At 38.1% G+C, this 13,897-nt stretch overlaps 1 protein-coding gene across 1 annotated transcript in view; it reads right to left on the reverse strand.

Annotated features, from left to right (window-relative positions):
- The window catches only part of LOC121871699 (tuberin-like), a 218,355-nt gene that overhangs the window by 121,841 nt on the left and 82,617 nt on the right, over positions 1-13,897 (reverse strand). The window contains exon 14 of the mRNA XM_042374111.1: positions 13,064-13,182. Coding sequence (XP_042230045.1) covers positions 13,064-13,182 — 119 coding nt within the window. The remainder of the gene's footprint in view (positions 1-13,063; positions 13,183-13,897) is intronic.

Consider the following 13,897-nt stretch of genomic DNA (forward strand, 5'->3'; position numbering starts at 1 on the left):
CCTTTGTGGTAAATGAGATCCTTCCCAGGCATTCATACCTGGACTGTTCTGCGTCCGGTAACATTAGGTCACTTAAAGTGGCAACCAAGAGCACCTCAAATAGCACCATCATTTCTTCCTATCCTGGATGTTAATGTGCAGGATGTCCAGAGGTTCATAGGGGAGGTTGCATAGTGGCCATAAGCAGTACCTACAACACCAGGTGTGTTTCTCAAAGTATCACAGTGGTTGCTGGGCCAAACATTTCCTCCGACCTCACTGGTCTCCCTCCGCTCACAGGCAGGTACACCTGTGTGTGTATAAGAAGCGATGCCTGACTGAGTGTAATGCCTGATGGGCTTTTGAATTACCAAACAACATTACAAAATTTATTAATTCACTTATTATAATTATAACATTAGGCAAGGCTTTAAGATGTATATTAAATGATAGATAAGCCTCTTTAAGTTCTGAAGTAGCATCAGCTGTAGTGAACTGACCTGCGTGTAAGAAATGCCGAGCATCACTGAGGATGATAGGCAGCATCTTACCCTGACTAGGCCTACTAGTGCCAATGCTTAACTTTCACTATGTCTTTATTCTGGTCCCCATACATACACTTTCTTATACATTGTGACTATGCCTTATAGGTACATACCTTAATTCTAACTTACATACTACAGTAAGTGTCTGGTTTGTCAATTTCTGGGGAAATTACTTTGGCTATCTCATTACCTCAAAACTGTAGCCATGGGCATTTTATGCGCCAGAACAAACAAAAGCCTTGGCTCTTAGCTTGGGTATATCCACTTCACTTTATTCCCTATATACAGTATAGTTCATTCCCCCCACACTTTGCAATTGTTTAAAACTTTCATAAGATTCTCAAATCATTGCACTGTTAGTGGTTAGTAGTCACATGTGGTAACAATGCGTATTCAGCTCACACCGAGGTACAGTCTCGTTCAAGATTTTTCGAACACTGCTGCAGACAGCTGGCAACTCAAGGCCGTTTGTTTACTATAGCATGGAGTAAAAATAATGAATAAAAGTAAAAGTGATCGGTGATTGGTTACCTAGTTCTCCGTTGCTTAATTTCCTGGTTGGGCTTTGTTTCGTATTATATTATACTACGTACTATCATAAACAAACGGCCTTGAGTTGCCAGCTGTCTCCAGCAGTGTTCAAAGAATCTTGAATGAGAATGTACAGAAGATATTTTCCTTGGAGTATAGTTTAAGGGTCAATCCCAACACTTCACATATGTCTGATACATTTATCCTTTTCCCAGATCATTGTTCTCATATATTTTCATCTGACACCTGAGGTAGCTATGTTTACTAATCATACACAGACGTAAATACTATAACCTTCGGACACAGCTACACTTATTCACTCTAGTACTGTACACTAGTTCGTATCGATTGGGCCTTCCCAATCATCATATGGGTACCTTGAGTTCTCCCTTAATACTATCAGTACACACACTTAATATTATATACCTGTAGATTGGTACAATTCGTATAAGACAACATACGGCATGTGAATTACCCCTTCCAAATGTTTACTGTTTTCTGTGAAACTCCACTAGCAGTGAGCTTGAATGCTATGCAGTTGTAATATGAATCAATAGAGATTATAGAGACCAGTACTAATGTCTCAGCAGAATATAACCTGCATTGCTGGAATCCTTGCAAGACAGCGAATAATTTTGCACGAGATAAAAAATTTTAGTCCTTGTTTAGTACATTTAAGTACAGGGTACAAGTTTTTCAACTCGTATTTTTTGGGTAGATATACAGTACTAACTTTCTTCAATTATTTTTACTCATTTACATGCACACACTATCTTGAATACATAATGTGAAAAACGTAAAAGAAATAATTGTCCTAAGGGCAAACCTGTACTGTACTCAAATGTACAGTGACATCCCCATTCGCCGGAACAATTGGTGCAGAGCACTTCCGGGGATGAGAGATTTCCGACTGCCGGATGACTCTCAAACCCGGAAAATTCACCCATCCCCGAAAATATTTCCGGTTACTGGAAAAAACTTTGAGTGTCTAAACTATGCCTCTTGCATAAACAAATACTAGCCCACATCCTCAATATTTCTGTGTGCTGGGGAGTTTTCCAAGAGTCTAAACTAAAAATTTATATGATATGGTTGTGAATGAAGCTGTGTGTTGCAGTAAAGAGGTGGAGGTAGGGTGGGGTATTAGTGGTCTCATATTACTGACCTTCTGATACAATGTCAGGTCACCCATTGTCGGGTGAGGGATTAGTGAGTCTGAGGACCTGAAGATGTCTCGAATAAACATGAAAGCTAAAATACATTATTTTTTATACTTGCACTTATCAAAATGCATCCCTTCAACATTACGTTAGAAAATATTTTAAAATGTGGAGTGACAAAGCAGGAAGGTGTGGGTGATTAGAGAGATGGAGTGGAAAGGAGCGGTAACATGCACCAGTGTTGCCAAGCGCGAAGCTCCTCAACAGCTGATCTTTTAATTCATCACCACGCATAAATTTATGTCATAGAATATGGGGGTGTGTGGGCGGTGTTTGAGCAGTGGTTCTTAAACTGGAGGGCACCAGAAGATTCCAAGGGGGGCACGAGCGGTCAGAGAGAAAAGTCTGGTCAGGAACTGAACGCGTCTTGTACACGATTGCTCATCCCTCCCACTCTATAATAACCAAGGGTTGCATCGGGGGGGTGGGGATCTAGGAATTATGCAGAGAGGGGAGGGTGCAAGGCAAAAAAGTTTAAGAACCACTGTGTTAGAGTGTCTGGGTGTGATGTGGTATTAATTTATAAATAAAGCAATATTGTATAGTTAATCACAGTCGTTTGATGAACAGTGACGTACAGTAAAGCTACTGATAACAACGGTTCGACCAACAACTTTTCATATTTAAAACCTTAGTTAATTTAGGACCCAATTCAATTTACGCCCTTATTTCATTCGTATTTACGACCAAAATATAATAAAAATTAAATAAAATTACATTTTCATATAAATAATAATTAAATCCCAATATGTATTATAAAAAAAAATTACTGTAAAAAAATGAAGAGCACCTTGCGCAAAGAAGCTGCCTGGCTAATGAGTAGTAAACAACAGTCGGAGCTTGGCGGGCCTTATGTTTTCAAGCATCTGGAACAGGAACAGGAGAAAAACTTTCTCAGGTTTCTTACAGCATGTTTTGCATCCCTATTCAACATGAGCAAGAGAGCAAGTGATGGTAGTGTTGGTACAAAAGCTAATAGAAAGTGTTTAAGCTTAGCCGAGAAACTAGATGTGTTAAAACGATATGAAAAAGGTGAGAGGTCTGTGGATATTATATGGAGCAAGCAATGAATATATTTTCTGAAGTGGATCCATTAACAGAACAAAGCATTAAAATTTAAATAAACGCAAATGACCTCTACATAAAGATGTACATGTATAATGAGAAAAGAAAGCAGCTGTGCAAGGTTCTTTCGACAGCTTTATTATTTGAAGGCCTAAACCATCAACTTCATCTACACCATAAAATTCAGCATCATAAGCAGCTTCAACATCAACTTCAGGTTCAGTAACAGTTTCAGCAACAGCTGTATGGAAAACTACAGCCAGAGTTGAACCTGATAACTTCGTCATCTGAGTAAAAACTCGCACAATATTCATTGCCTGTCCTTATGTTTTACACTTTTATCCTCTTCGCCACTGATCGACTTGTTAGCCGCTTGGGCGATCGGTCACGTCTCTGATTACTTTTCCTTTTCATTTATCTTCTTCACCAAAAGATCGGCTCGCTAGCCGTCCGGGCGATCGGTCACATCTGTCACGCATTGTTGGCAAATACTGGGCATGCACCGGCTCCTGAATGTACCTGACCCCTCTCCAGTGTTGGTCAAGTCTTGTCTTGAAAGAGCTCACACTCGGTGCCATCACAACACTCTGCTAGATTGTTCCAAGAGTTAACAACCCTCACTCCGAAAAAGTTTGCCCTCACAGTTTTCTGGACTTGCGGCTTCTTCAATCTTGAGCTGTGACCCCTTGTGGGGCGAGCGTCCGCCAGCTCCAATTAAGGACACTCAACTGAGTAGTGCCCCCTGAGATGCTTATACACCTCAACTAGGTCCCCCCTTGCCCGTCTGTAGTACAAGCTAAGCAAGTTCAGGCGCTCCAATCTCTCAGGGTAGCTGAGGTGCCGAAGTGCAGGCACCAGTCTGGTGGCCCTCCTTTGATTGTTTTAGACTTTACCACCATTGGCGAGTAGAATTTTTGATTTACATTTGTAAATATTATTTAAAACATATATGAACAGAAAATAAGTGTTGCTTTCATATTCATATGTAGAGAAATGACGATATGTTTTCACATGTACGCACTTACTGTATATACATTGGCGTTCCCAATCGTCTAGCCTTATTTCTTTACCATTACAGTGACCCCTCGTTTAACGAACACCTCGGTTAACGTAATTTCGATTAACGAACTGCCTTATATACGGATCTTCAATTCGGTTAACGAAAAAAAATTTGGTTAACGAAGTTCTTACGAACCGACCTCAACATGTTTTTGCTTGCACTGACTGGGCAACCAGCTTTAGTATCAGTCTGCCAATACATTAATCGGTTCTAGGGCTTAAATTCCTTACTATTTTAGTAAATATCAACAAGTTTATACTATTCAATAATTTTAAAAGTTTAATATTCAATTTTTTAGTCATTTTAACAATTATTGAACATAACTGAAGGTAAGGTGACTAGTTTAATGCGCGGCATCCAGCCTCTTAACACAGCAAACAGGAGTTAGTCTCTCTCTGTTTTCACTGGAGGTAACATCTTGCTTGAGACTCTCTTCAACTAAACGCTTTTTTTCTGTGTTTCCAAGCAAATTATTGGTCATTTTGAAATATATTTTACATATTGACAATATATAATGCAGTGCATTGTTGATTTAAAGAAAATAATCTTGAATTACACCAAGAGAGCTAAAATTTTATGGGTGAAATGGCGCCATGGGGTGACTTCTCTTCCACCCCAATGCCTTCTCTTTTTCCTTCTCCTCCACCCCCATTCTAAATCCCATCATCATCCAGGAGCCTTCTACATACACACCTCAAAGTAAGTGAACTTTTCTACCATTTTTGTTGAATTTAGGAAATCTTCGGTGAGCTGGAACCAATTACCCAAAAACCCATTGAAACAATGGTTTCAGTTAACGAACTTTTCGGTTAACGAACGACCTTCTGGAATGGATTGAGTTCGTTAACGGAGGGGTCACTGTAGTGGTTAGCTACTTCTAGTGTTCAATTTATTAACATTAAATAACATTACTTAAAACATACATACAGGTATTAAATTTTTTTTAAATTAAGTTCACTACAGCTACAACCAGGGTCTTATTTTCTTCAGTTTCTTATGTAGAACCATCGTCACTCACGAAAACAATGCCTTCTTGTCTCGTGTGTTTTAATATTCTACGTATTATTAATGAATTGCATTGTTCATTTCACATATATAAACATTAATTCAATCAAACACATATTCAGTAATAAACAATAATGAATCTTTTGTAAATATTTTTAAAAAGATAATGACGTGGTATCCTTAAATGCGCACGTACGTATTTGTTGGAGTTCCCAATCCATCTTTTTTTTTTCTTTGCCATTAGTGGTTAGCTACTTCTATTGTTCCAATTATTAACATTAAATAACATTACTTAAAACATATATTTTCATTTTTTTACATTAATTTTACTACAGCTACAACCAGGGTCTTATTTTCTTGTGTAGAACTATCGTCCCAGACTCCTGGCTGTAAACACAAACGAAAAGAATGATGTCCCATCTCTTGTGACTATACAGGTTGACAACCCTTTATCCGAAATTCCGAAAACCGAAAAGCTCTGAAAACCGAAAGTTTTTTGGGGGGCAATTTTTTTTTTTTTTTTTTTTTTTAATGTGTATTAGCCCACCCGGGCATAGATCACTGACCCACATGAGGACCTGGGGGCAAAAATGTAATAGTAATAATAATTATTCATAGTAAATAAAAATTTTAATAAAAATACACCAAAATAAAATAATAAAAATAAAATAATAATAATAATAAAATATAGGCTAATAATAGATTTAATACTGTAATAATAAAATAATAATAAAGAAATACAAGAATGAAAAAAAGATCAAAAGTGATAAACACGACCTAGACCTATGAATTATTATAATTATTATACTTTCTTATTATATTTTTGCCCCCCAATGTGGGTCAGTGATCTATGTCCGGGTGGGCTAATACACATTAAAAAAAAAAAAAAAAAAAAAAAAAAAAATTCTGAAAACCGAAAAATTCCGAAATCCGAAATGCCTCTGGCCCCAAGGATTTCGGATAAGGGATTGTCAACCTGTATTATTATTCATGTATATTGTACTGTATAAGGTGCATTCAGAAACATTATTTAAAGAATATAGTTTGCAATTTTCATTAATTGTACTGTTTTGGGTGGAAAAAAGGGGTAAAAAGCCACACAAAATATATGAAAAGGTCACACTTAGGAACCCATCTCATTATTTATTATTGCTTTATTTTAATGGTAATTAATGATTCACGATAAGACGATTCACCTTACACTGCAATATTGGAGGACACAATAACGTCATTATACGAGGCTCTACTGTACTTCAATTGTCACTACCATTAATCAAACTACTGTACTGTCATTAACAATACAATATTGTTTATTTATTATTCATTAATACCCCAACACTAAATAATACACACACACATCTAGTTCAGTCTTTTGTGTGAGACACTGAGTTGGAGGGAGGCACAGGCAAGGTGTAGTTTGGGGGAAGGCAGGGAGGCAAGGTGTAGTTTGGGGGAAGGCAGGGAGGCAAGGTGTAGTTTGGGGGAAGGCAGGGAGGCAAGGTGTAGTTTGGGGGAAGGCAGGGAGGCAAGGTGTAGTTTGGGGGAAGGCAGGGAGGCAAGGTGTAGTTTGGGGGAAGGCAGGGAGGCAAGGTGTAGTTAGGAGGGAAGAAGGCAGGCAAGGTGCAGGCAGGGAGAAGGTAGGCAGGCAGGGAAGGAGGCTGGCCCCCCTTTTTACCATGTTTTATCATGGTTAATATAAAATATTAAACACATCAGAAAAAATATGACGTATAATTATTAATTTGTCGTCAAAATTACATGACAAGCCAATTTTTTCACCCAGACCACTCCACTGGGATAAGGGCAGATAGCAGGTAAGCTTAGCCATTGCCAAATTTACCATTGTTTTTTTATTTAATCATTACAGTACTGATACATTATAAAAAGTAATGCACTGTATTGTACATGAAGGGGGTACCGGGATTATTAAGCACAAATTACTTCAGTAAACATATCTTTATGAATTAATTAATATAAAAAAGTTAAACATTTTACAATGGGAATGTCAGGCATGAACCTTTTTGGGGGGTGTGCAGTCAGTTCCCTTCCTCCCTAAACCTCCACCACAGAAGACCCGGGAACATGGTGCTATATTTTGTCATTTTTCTAATATTAAATATTTTATATTACCAATGATAAAACATACACCATAAGTGGCTGATCATACTAGAATATATAATATAAGAAATGTTGGAGGGGGTGTGTGCTGGAGAGCGTGTGTATCACTGTATTGGTATTAATAGCTTGGGCCCTTTTCTCAAAATTTATAATATACAGTGACCCCTCGGTTAACGAACTCAATCCGTTCCAGAAGGTCGTTCGTTAACCAAAAAGTTCGTTAACCGAAACCATTGTTTGAATGGGTTTTTGGGTAATTGGTTCCAGCTCACCGAAAATTGCCTAAATTCAACAAAAATGGTAGAAAAGTTCACTTACGTTGAGGTGTGTACAGTGAGTTCTGCTATACCGCGTGTTTTGATAAGGCGAATTTGCTCTAACGCTATTTATGAATTAGGAACGATATTTGTATAACGCGAACGCTTGTTTGCTATAACGCGATTTTTGCTTACTATTTCTCCAATTTTGTGGTACAGTGGGGTATGCTATAACGAATCTAATTGGTTCTAGAACCTTGTTCGTTATAGCATTCGTTCGTTATAGGATTAATCCGTTCCAGGCCCCCAAATACAACCACTTAACACTGAAAAATATAATATAAAATTATAAAAATTGTAAAAAAGTGCATAAATATGCATCTAAACCCCTGAAATAAAGAATATCATTAATATTTGTAATAAAAAAACAATAAAATAGAAAAAAAAAAAAAAAATAAATAAAATATTTAAGTAATGTTCGTTGTAGGAGTTTCGTTCGTTATAGCATTCTCAATTTTACAGGTAAAACCGTTCGTTATAGGAATATTCGTAGTAGGATCCGTTCGTTATAGCATACCCCACTGTATTAACTGTGAATATAGTAAAGAAGAATATCAACAAGAAGCGTTCTGGTGATAGAATTCCCGGTGATGATCGTAAAAGAAAGGATATAACACTTGAAAAGAAGCTCGATTTTATCAACCTCAAAATCACCCTTCTCCCCCATCAAGTAGTGTTACATTTACTGTATGATTTCATTATTAGATATGAATGTAACATTTATTTAGACTGTGCTATCCTTTGTGTTAGGCTAACTACTAAATTTTTTCGATTTCGAGTAATCTGCACCTAACCCTATTTTCTCCATAAGCCCTGTTATTTCTATTACGCGATTTTCTATAACACGATATTTTACAAGAACACAATTATCACGTTATAGCAGAACTACCTGTATGTAGAAGGCTCCTGGATGATGATGATGGGAATTAGAATGGGGGAGGAGGAGAAGGAAGAAGAGAAGGCATTGGGGTGGAAGAGAAGTCACCCCATGGCACCATTTCACCCATAAAATTTTAGTTCTCTTGGTGTATTTCAAGATTATTTTCTTTAAATCAACACTGCACTGCATTATATATTGTCAATATGTAAAATATATTTCAAAATGACCAATAATTTGCTTGGAAACACAGAAAAAAGCGTTTAGTTGAAGAGAGTCTCAAGCAAGATGTTACCTCCAGTGAAAACAGAGAGAGACTAACGCCTGTTTGCTGTGTTAAGAGGCTGGATGCCGCATTAAACTAGTCACTTTACCTTCAATTATGTTCAATAATTGTTAAAATGACTAAAAAATTGAATATTAAACTTTTAAAATTATTGAATAGTATAAACTTCTTGATATTTACTAAAATAGTAAGGAATTTAAGCCCTAGAACCAATTAATGTATTGGCGGACTGATACTAAAGCTGGTTGCCCGGTCAGTGCAAGCGAAAACATATTGAGGTCGATTCGTAAGAACTTCGTTAACCGAATTTTTGTTCGTTAACCGAATTGAAGATCCTTATGGAAGGCAGTTCGTTAAACGAGGGGTCACTGTACATTAATGAAAATTAGAAATAGTAATAGATTTATAAATTGCACAAAGTTGGATGGTCCATCATCATTTTTATTTGTTGTTTTTCATAAATACTGTATACATACATATACAGTATAACCCCACTTTACGCGGTCAATTGAACCCACGGAGGCCCGCGTAAAACGAGAAACGCGTAAATGGAACAACAGAACATATGGGATTAATTGAAATAGAGACTGAGCCGACCCCCAAATTCCACTTTTTCAGACACAATACCTACGTTGTAGTAAAAATAACTTCTTAATTTTATGATGGTATGCACACACAATTAATAATTAAGAGAAATATCAATAATATTAGGTTTTTTAACACCTACATTAGTAGAAAAGATGGCTGGGCACACGGGGATGGGGGGTTGGTTCCGAGGCAGAGGGCAGATTATTGGCCCTCACCTATATCACTTGTATCAATTGTATCACTATCCACCACAGAGGCTTGCAGGGCCTCTTTGTCAAACCCCTCAAAGTCCATATCCTCATTATCACTGACTTGGGCCGGCTGTGGTGGGTGGCGGGTGAAGAACTCGATAATGTTTTGATGACTGGGCGACATTGTGGGCACCCTGCTCGCGCCACTTACCGCATATATTCGTAGATGCACCGCATAAGGTGGGAATTCCGGTTCTGGCGGGGTACTGCGTAAATGTTTTAACGCGTTAACGAGAACCACGTAAACCGGGGTATTACTGTATTAAAAAAAACTCCCTGAAAATCTCTAGATTTTATACTCATTAATGAGTCATCCATTATGCCACAAGTTGATTTGTGTTTCATGAACTATACACATATGTGTAGTGGTCTCTTAGTGAGGGCGGGTGCACTCGGTATCTCAGAATACAATATGGACAGGACTGATTCTTGTCAGCTTCCAGTTGCCATTTAGGGATTTTTCCAAAGCAATTATCCATTAGTATTTAAGAACATAAGAATATAAGAATGGAGGAAACTGCAGCGGGCCTATTGGCCCATACCGGGCAGTCCCATTTAAACCCAACCCCTATCGCTCGTGTTTGAAGCTATCCAGTATATTCGAGTTATTGATGATGTTTGGTAACATGTTCCACTCATCCACTACTCTATTTCCAAACCAATGTTTACCTATTTCAAGCCTAAATTTTTCTAATATAAAACCATTGTTACGAGTTCGCTCCTGCTTGGATAGTTTGGGATGAAGTGAGTGGGTATTAGGGCTTATTGTACTGATTTATGTGTACATTAAAGTCTAGACGAACGATGGTTGTAGATGTTGTTACAATATGCTATTGTAATGTGCTACATTATTATAAAGTGAATGTTGAAAGATGTATACTGTGTAAATTTTTTAAAGATGCTACGCCACAGTGTATGTTTTGCTTACTGACCGCTAGAGGGCGGGCTACAATTAATAACAATAAACCTGGAGCCTCGTGCATCGTCTCTCCCTCAAAACCTCCACAATAAACTAGTGCAGTTTTCATGATCGTGATGACGGCTAACCTGAAAACCTTAAGGATTCATATTACGCTCAAACGTCCACAAAACCCTCTGAGTCCCCCAGTGGAAACGTCCCCCGTTTTCTCTGTTTCCCCGTCTTTGTTTAGTGGGAACTTTGAATATAATCCACGGATTTAGTAGCAGACGCTGTATGTTGGGACCTGTTGCCATCCAACCCTTTGTAATCAATTTAATTTTGCTTTTGATAGCTGAGTCAGAGCATTGTTAGTGAAGATAATAGTAGGAAATGAAAATGAGTTCATAGTCTCAATTTCAACGTCAGAGTGTACAGTGAATTAATTCATCGGAATAGAAGTAGGTGGACTCCCTGGTCTGTTTTGAGTGAGGGCCCCGCGGGCATTTCTACCGTTAGTGAGTGCCCGTCCCTTCATCCATACAGGTATGCCATTCCACTCTGTGTTGTAATTCGTCCTTCTTTAAGTGATTTGACCCAATTAATAGTTGATTGTGCAAGTGTTACAGTAACGTAGTTGATATGCTCTGAGTGAAGTCATATTTACGTCTTTAACGTCCCCTGAAACGTGATGTTGTTGTCACTGTTAGGTAGTGCCGGTCCCTTCATCCATACAGATCCCAGGGTGATTCTTGAATCGCTCTACCATCCAACAACGGCCTCGGATGTATTAGATGTCCAGCCGGGATCATATATGAGAAGATGGCACCGATGCGGCCTGATTACTGTGCCCCACGGCTTCGTTGGGCCAGACCCCAGACCCGCCATGTGTCTGGCTACCCCACAATAACAACAGCCGCAGTGCTCTACCCTGGGTCACTCCTTGGAAGTATATGTCCACAGAGAGTGTTGTAACATGTATGTTAGGGATAATTAGTTGGAAATAATTATCCCATGTTGGGTAGTGGACCCCTGCATATACTAGTGTCATTGTTTACATATATGTTGAATAATCTACAATGAGTGCCATGTAATGTACCACCAGTAATGTTATGAGTAAGAGTAAAGAAGAAGGTACTGAGTTTGCACTAAGCCCAGGAGGTGAACCTGGTAATCATATGATTAATACAAAATCTTTTCCCATTGATTGCATATTAATAAACTTGTTTTTAGAGTAATTAAGGTGTATTCATTTCTCCCACAGTATTTTACCTTTGTTTCCATCCAAGTGACCTGATACCAAAATTACCATACTCACGTGCCTAGACCCTCGACCATACTACCAAAAGAATGACCATGCTACCAAAGGAATGTCCATGCTACCCAAGCATAGGTGACGGAACTGAGTAAGAGTAAGAACTAAGAGAAGTAATAAGATGAGGGTGGTGTAGAAACAGAGAGGGAACCGACCCCCTCACATTGGTGGCAGACCAAGAATCCGCCCCCTCACATTGGTGGCAGCCCAAGAACCCGCCCCCTCACATTGGTGGCAGCCCAAGAAACCGCCCCCTCACATTGGTGGCAAGACCAAGAATCCGGCCCCCTCACACAGTAGTCTTAAATATGAATCGTCGTTAGTAGAACCATCGTTATCGGAGGCTTTCCTGTATAAAAAAATTAAAATTGCTATGATGAACAAAAAAAATTATACATAGCATATCATAAAATACAATAACAATTACTGTATTATAATGTAAACAAAAATGGCTTTTTCCATGCTCAAACCATCCTCTGAACAATGTGACATAGTTCAGCCGGGCAGTCACACAGCTGTCTCAGATGTGTGGCTAATGCTGCGCTGTAGGTATACCATGACATCATATTGGGGGAAGGAGTCAGGGAGCATGGCTGAGCTCGTGATGCAGTTACTGCCCAGTGTCTCCACACGGACGCATGCACACGCTCTTCATTTTTTATTTTATAGTTTTATGTTATATTTTCATAATTTCTAAGCTACATTAGAGTATTGTAATGATTTTTCCACTACTTTTTTAGTTTCATTACATGTAACAGTGGCGTGGATAAGTGATAAACACGGTAATCGAAAATGCTCATGAAAATGCACTGATTTGAGGAAAACTGTCTTCTGAGACATGAATTTGCAAGGCCAGTCTATTGTGCTAAGCTATAAGTATACACCAAAATGAAGGAGCTAGAATTAAATACAGTATAGGTAAACCATAAACCATACCAAATTATTTCCAGAACAAAGCATTCTAAAGGATCTTATCAAATGAAACAGACAATAAAAAATGGTACAAACCAGTGAAAAAAGTGCAGAGGTAAGAGAGTCAAGTTCATTGCCGCCTTTAGTGAGAACGAGAATCTTATTCTTCAATACTTCTGGCAACTTCTCAAGTATTAAGCGAAGTACTACCCAGTCTGATAAATGCATACATATCGTTAATTTTTTATTTATTTATTATTATAATATAGTACAGTACAGAACCAGTATCCTAAGTCAAAAACAATGACTGAATATGTAGAGTATCTCGAAAAGTATCTGCCAGGATGGGTCTGATGACTTCCGAAATGCTACATGCAATTTGTGATGTACCAGGAAGGGTGGTATGAGTGGCTCCGTGGTATACTGATCCTACTGCATTTAGTAACCAAACATATTAATTACGCCTAAATAAATACATATTGCATTACTTACATTAGACCAATGTCTATACCAAAGTAAAATCATGTCCCAATATCTATCATCTGTGGTCTCAATGTTTCACACAGTGTGGACAGACACTTTTTCAAGATACTGTACAGAAAGATCTTGTATTTCGCGAGTAATATAGGCTGGAAAAATTGCGCCAAATTCAAATTCACCAAATGCAAATATATAATTTAATGGAAAAAAAACATTTTTTTTCTAAAAAATACAGTTTTTGTGATTAGTCCAGAATACGAAGTCTAGCTTCATACCTACATATGTAAATGCCTAGCATTAACTCGCTAAGCCAACATACAGGCAATTAAAATATCTAATAATTACAGTGGTCCCTTGGTTAACGAACTCAATTCGTTCGAGAGGGTCATTCGTTAACCGAAACCATTGTTTCAATGGGATATTGGGTAATTGGTTCCAGCTCACAGAAAA

This window comes from Homarus americanus, unplaced genomic scaffold (assembly GCF_018991925.1).
Source record: "Homarus americanus isolate GMGI-L3 unplaced genomic scaffold, GMGI_Hamer_2.0 scaffold39675, whole genome shotgun sequence".
Taxonomy (NCBI): domain Eukaryota; kingdom Metazoa; phylum Arthropoda; class Malacostraca; order Decapoda; family Nephropidae; genus Homarus; species Homarus americanus.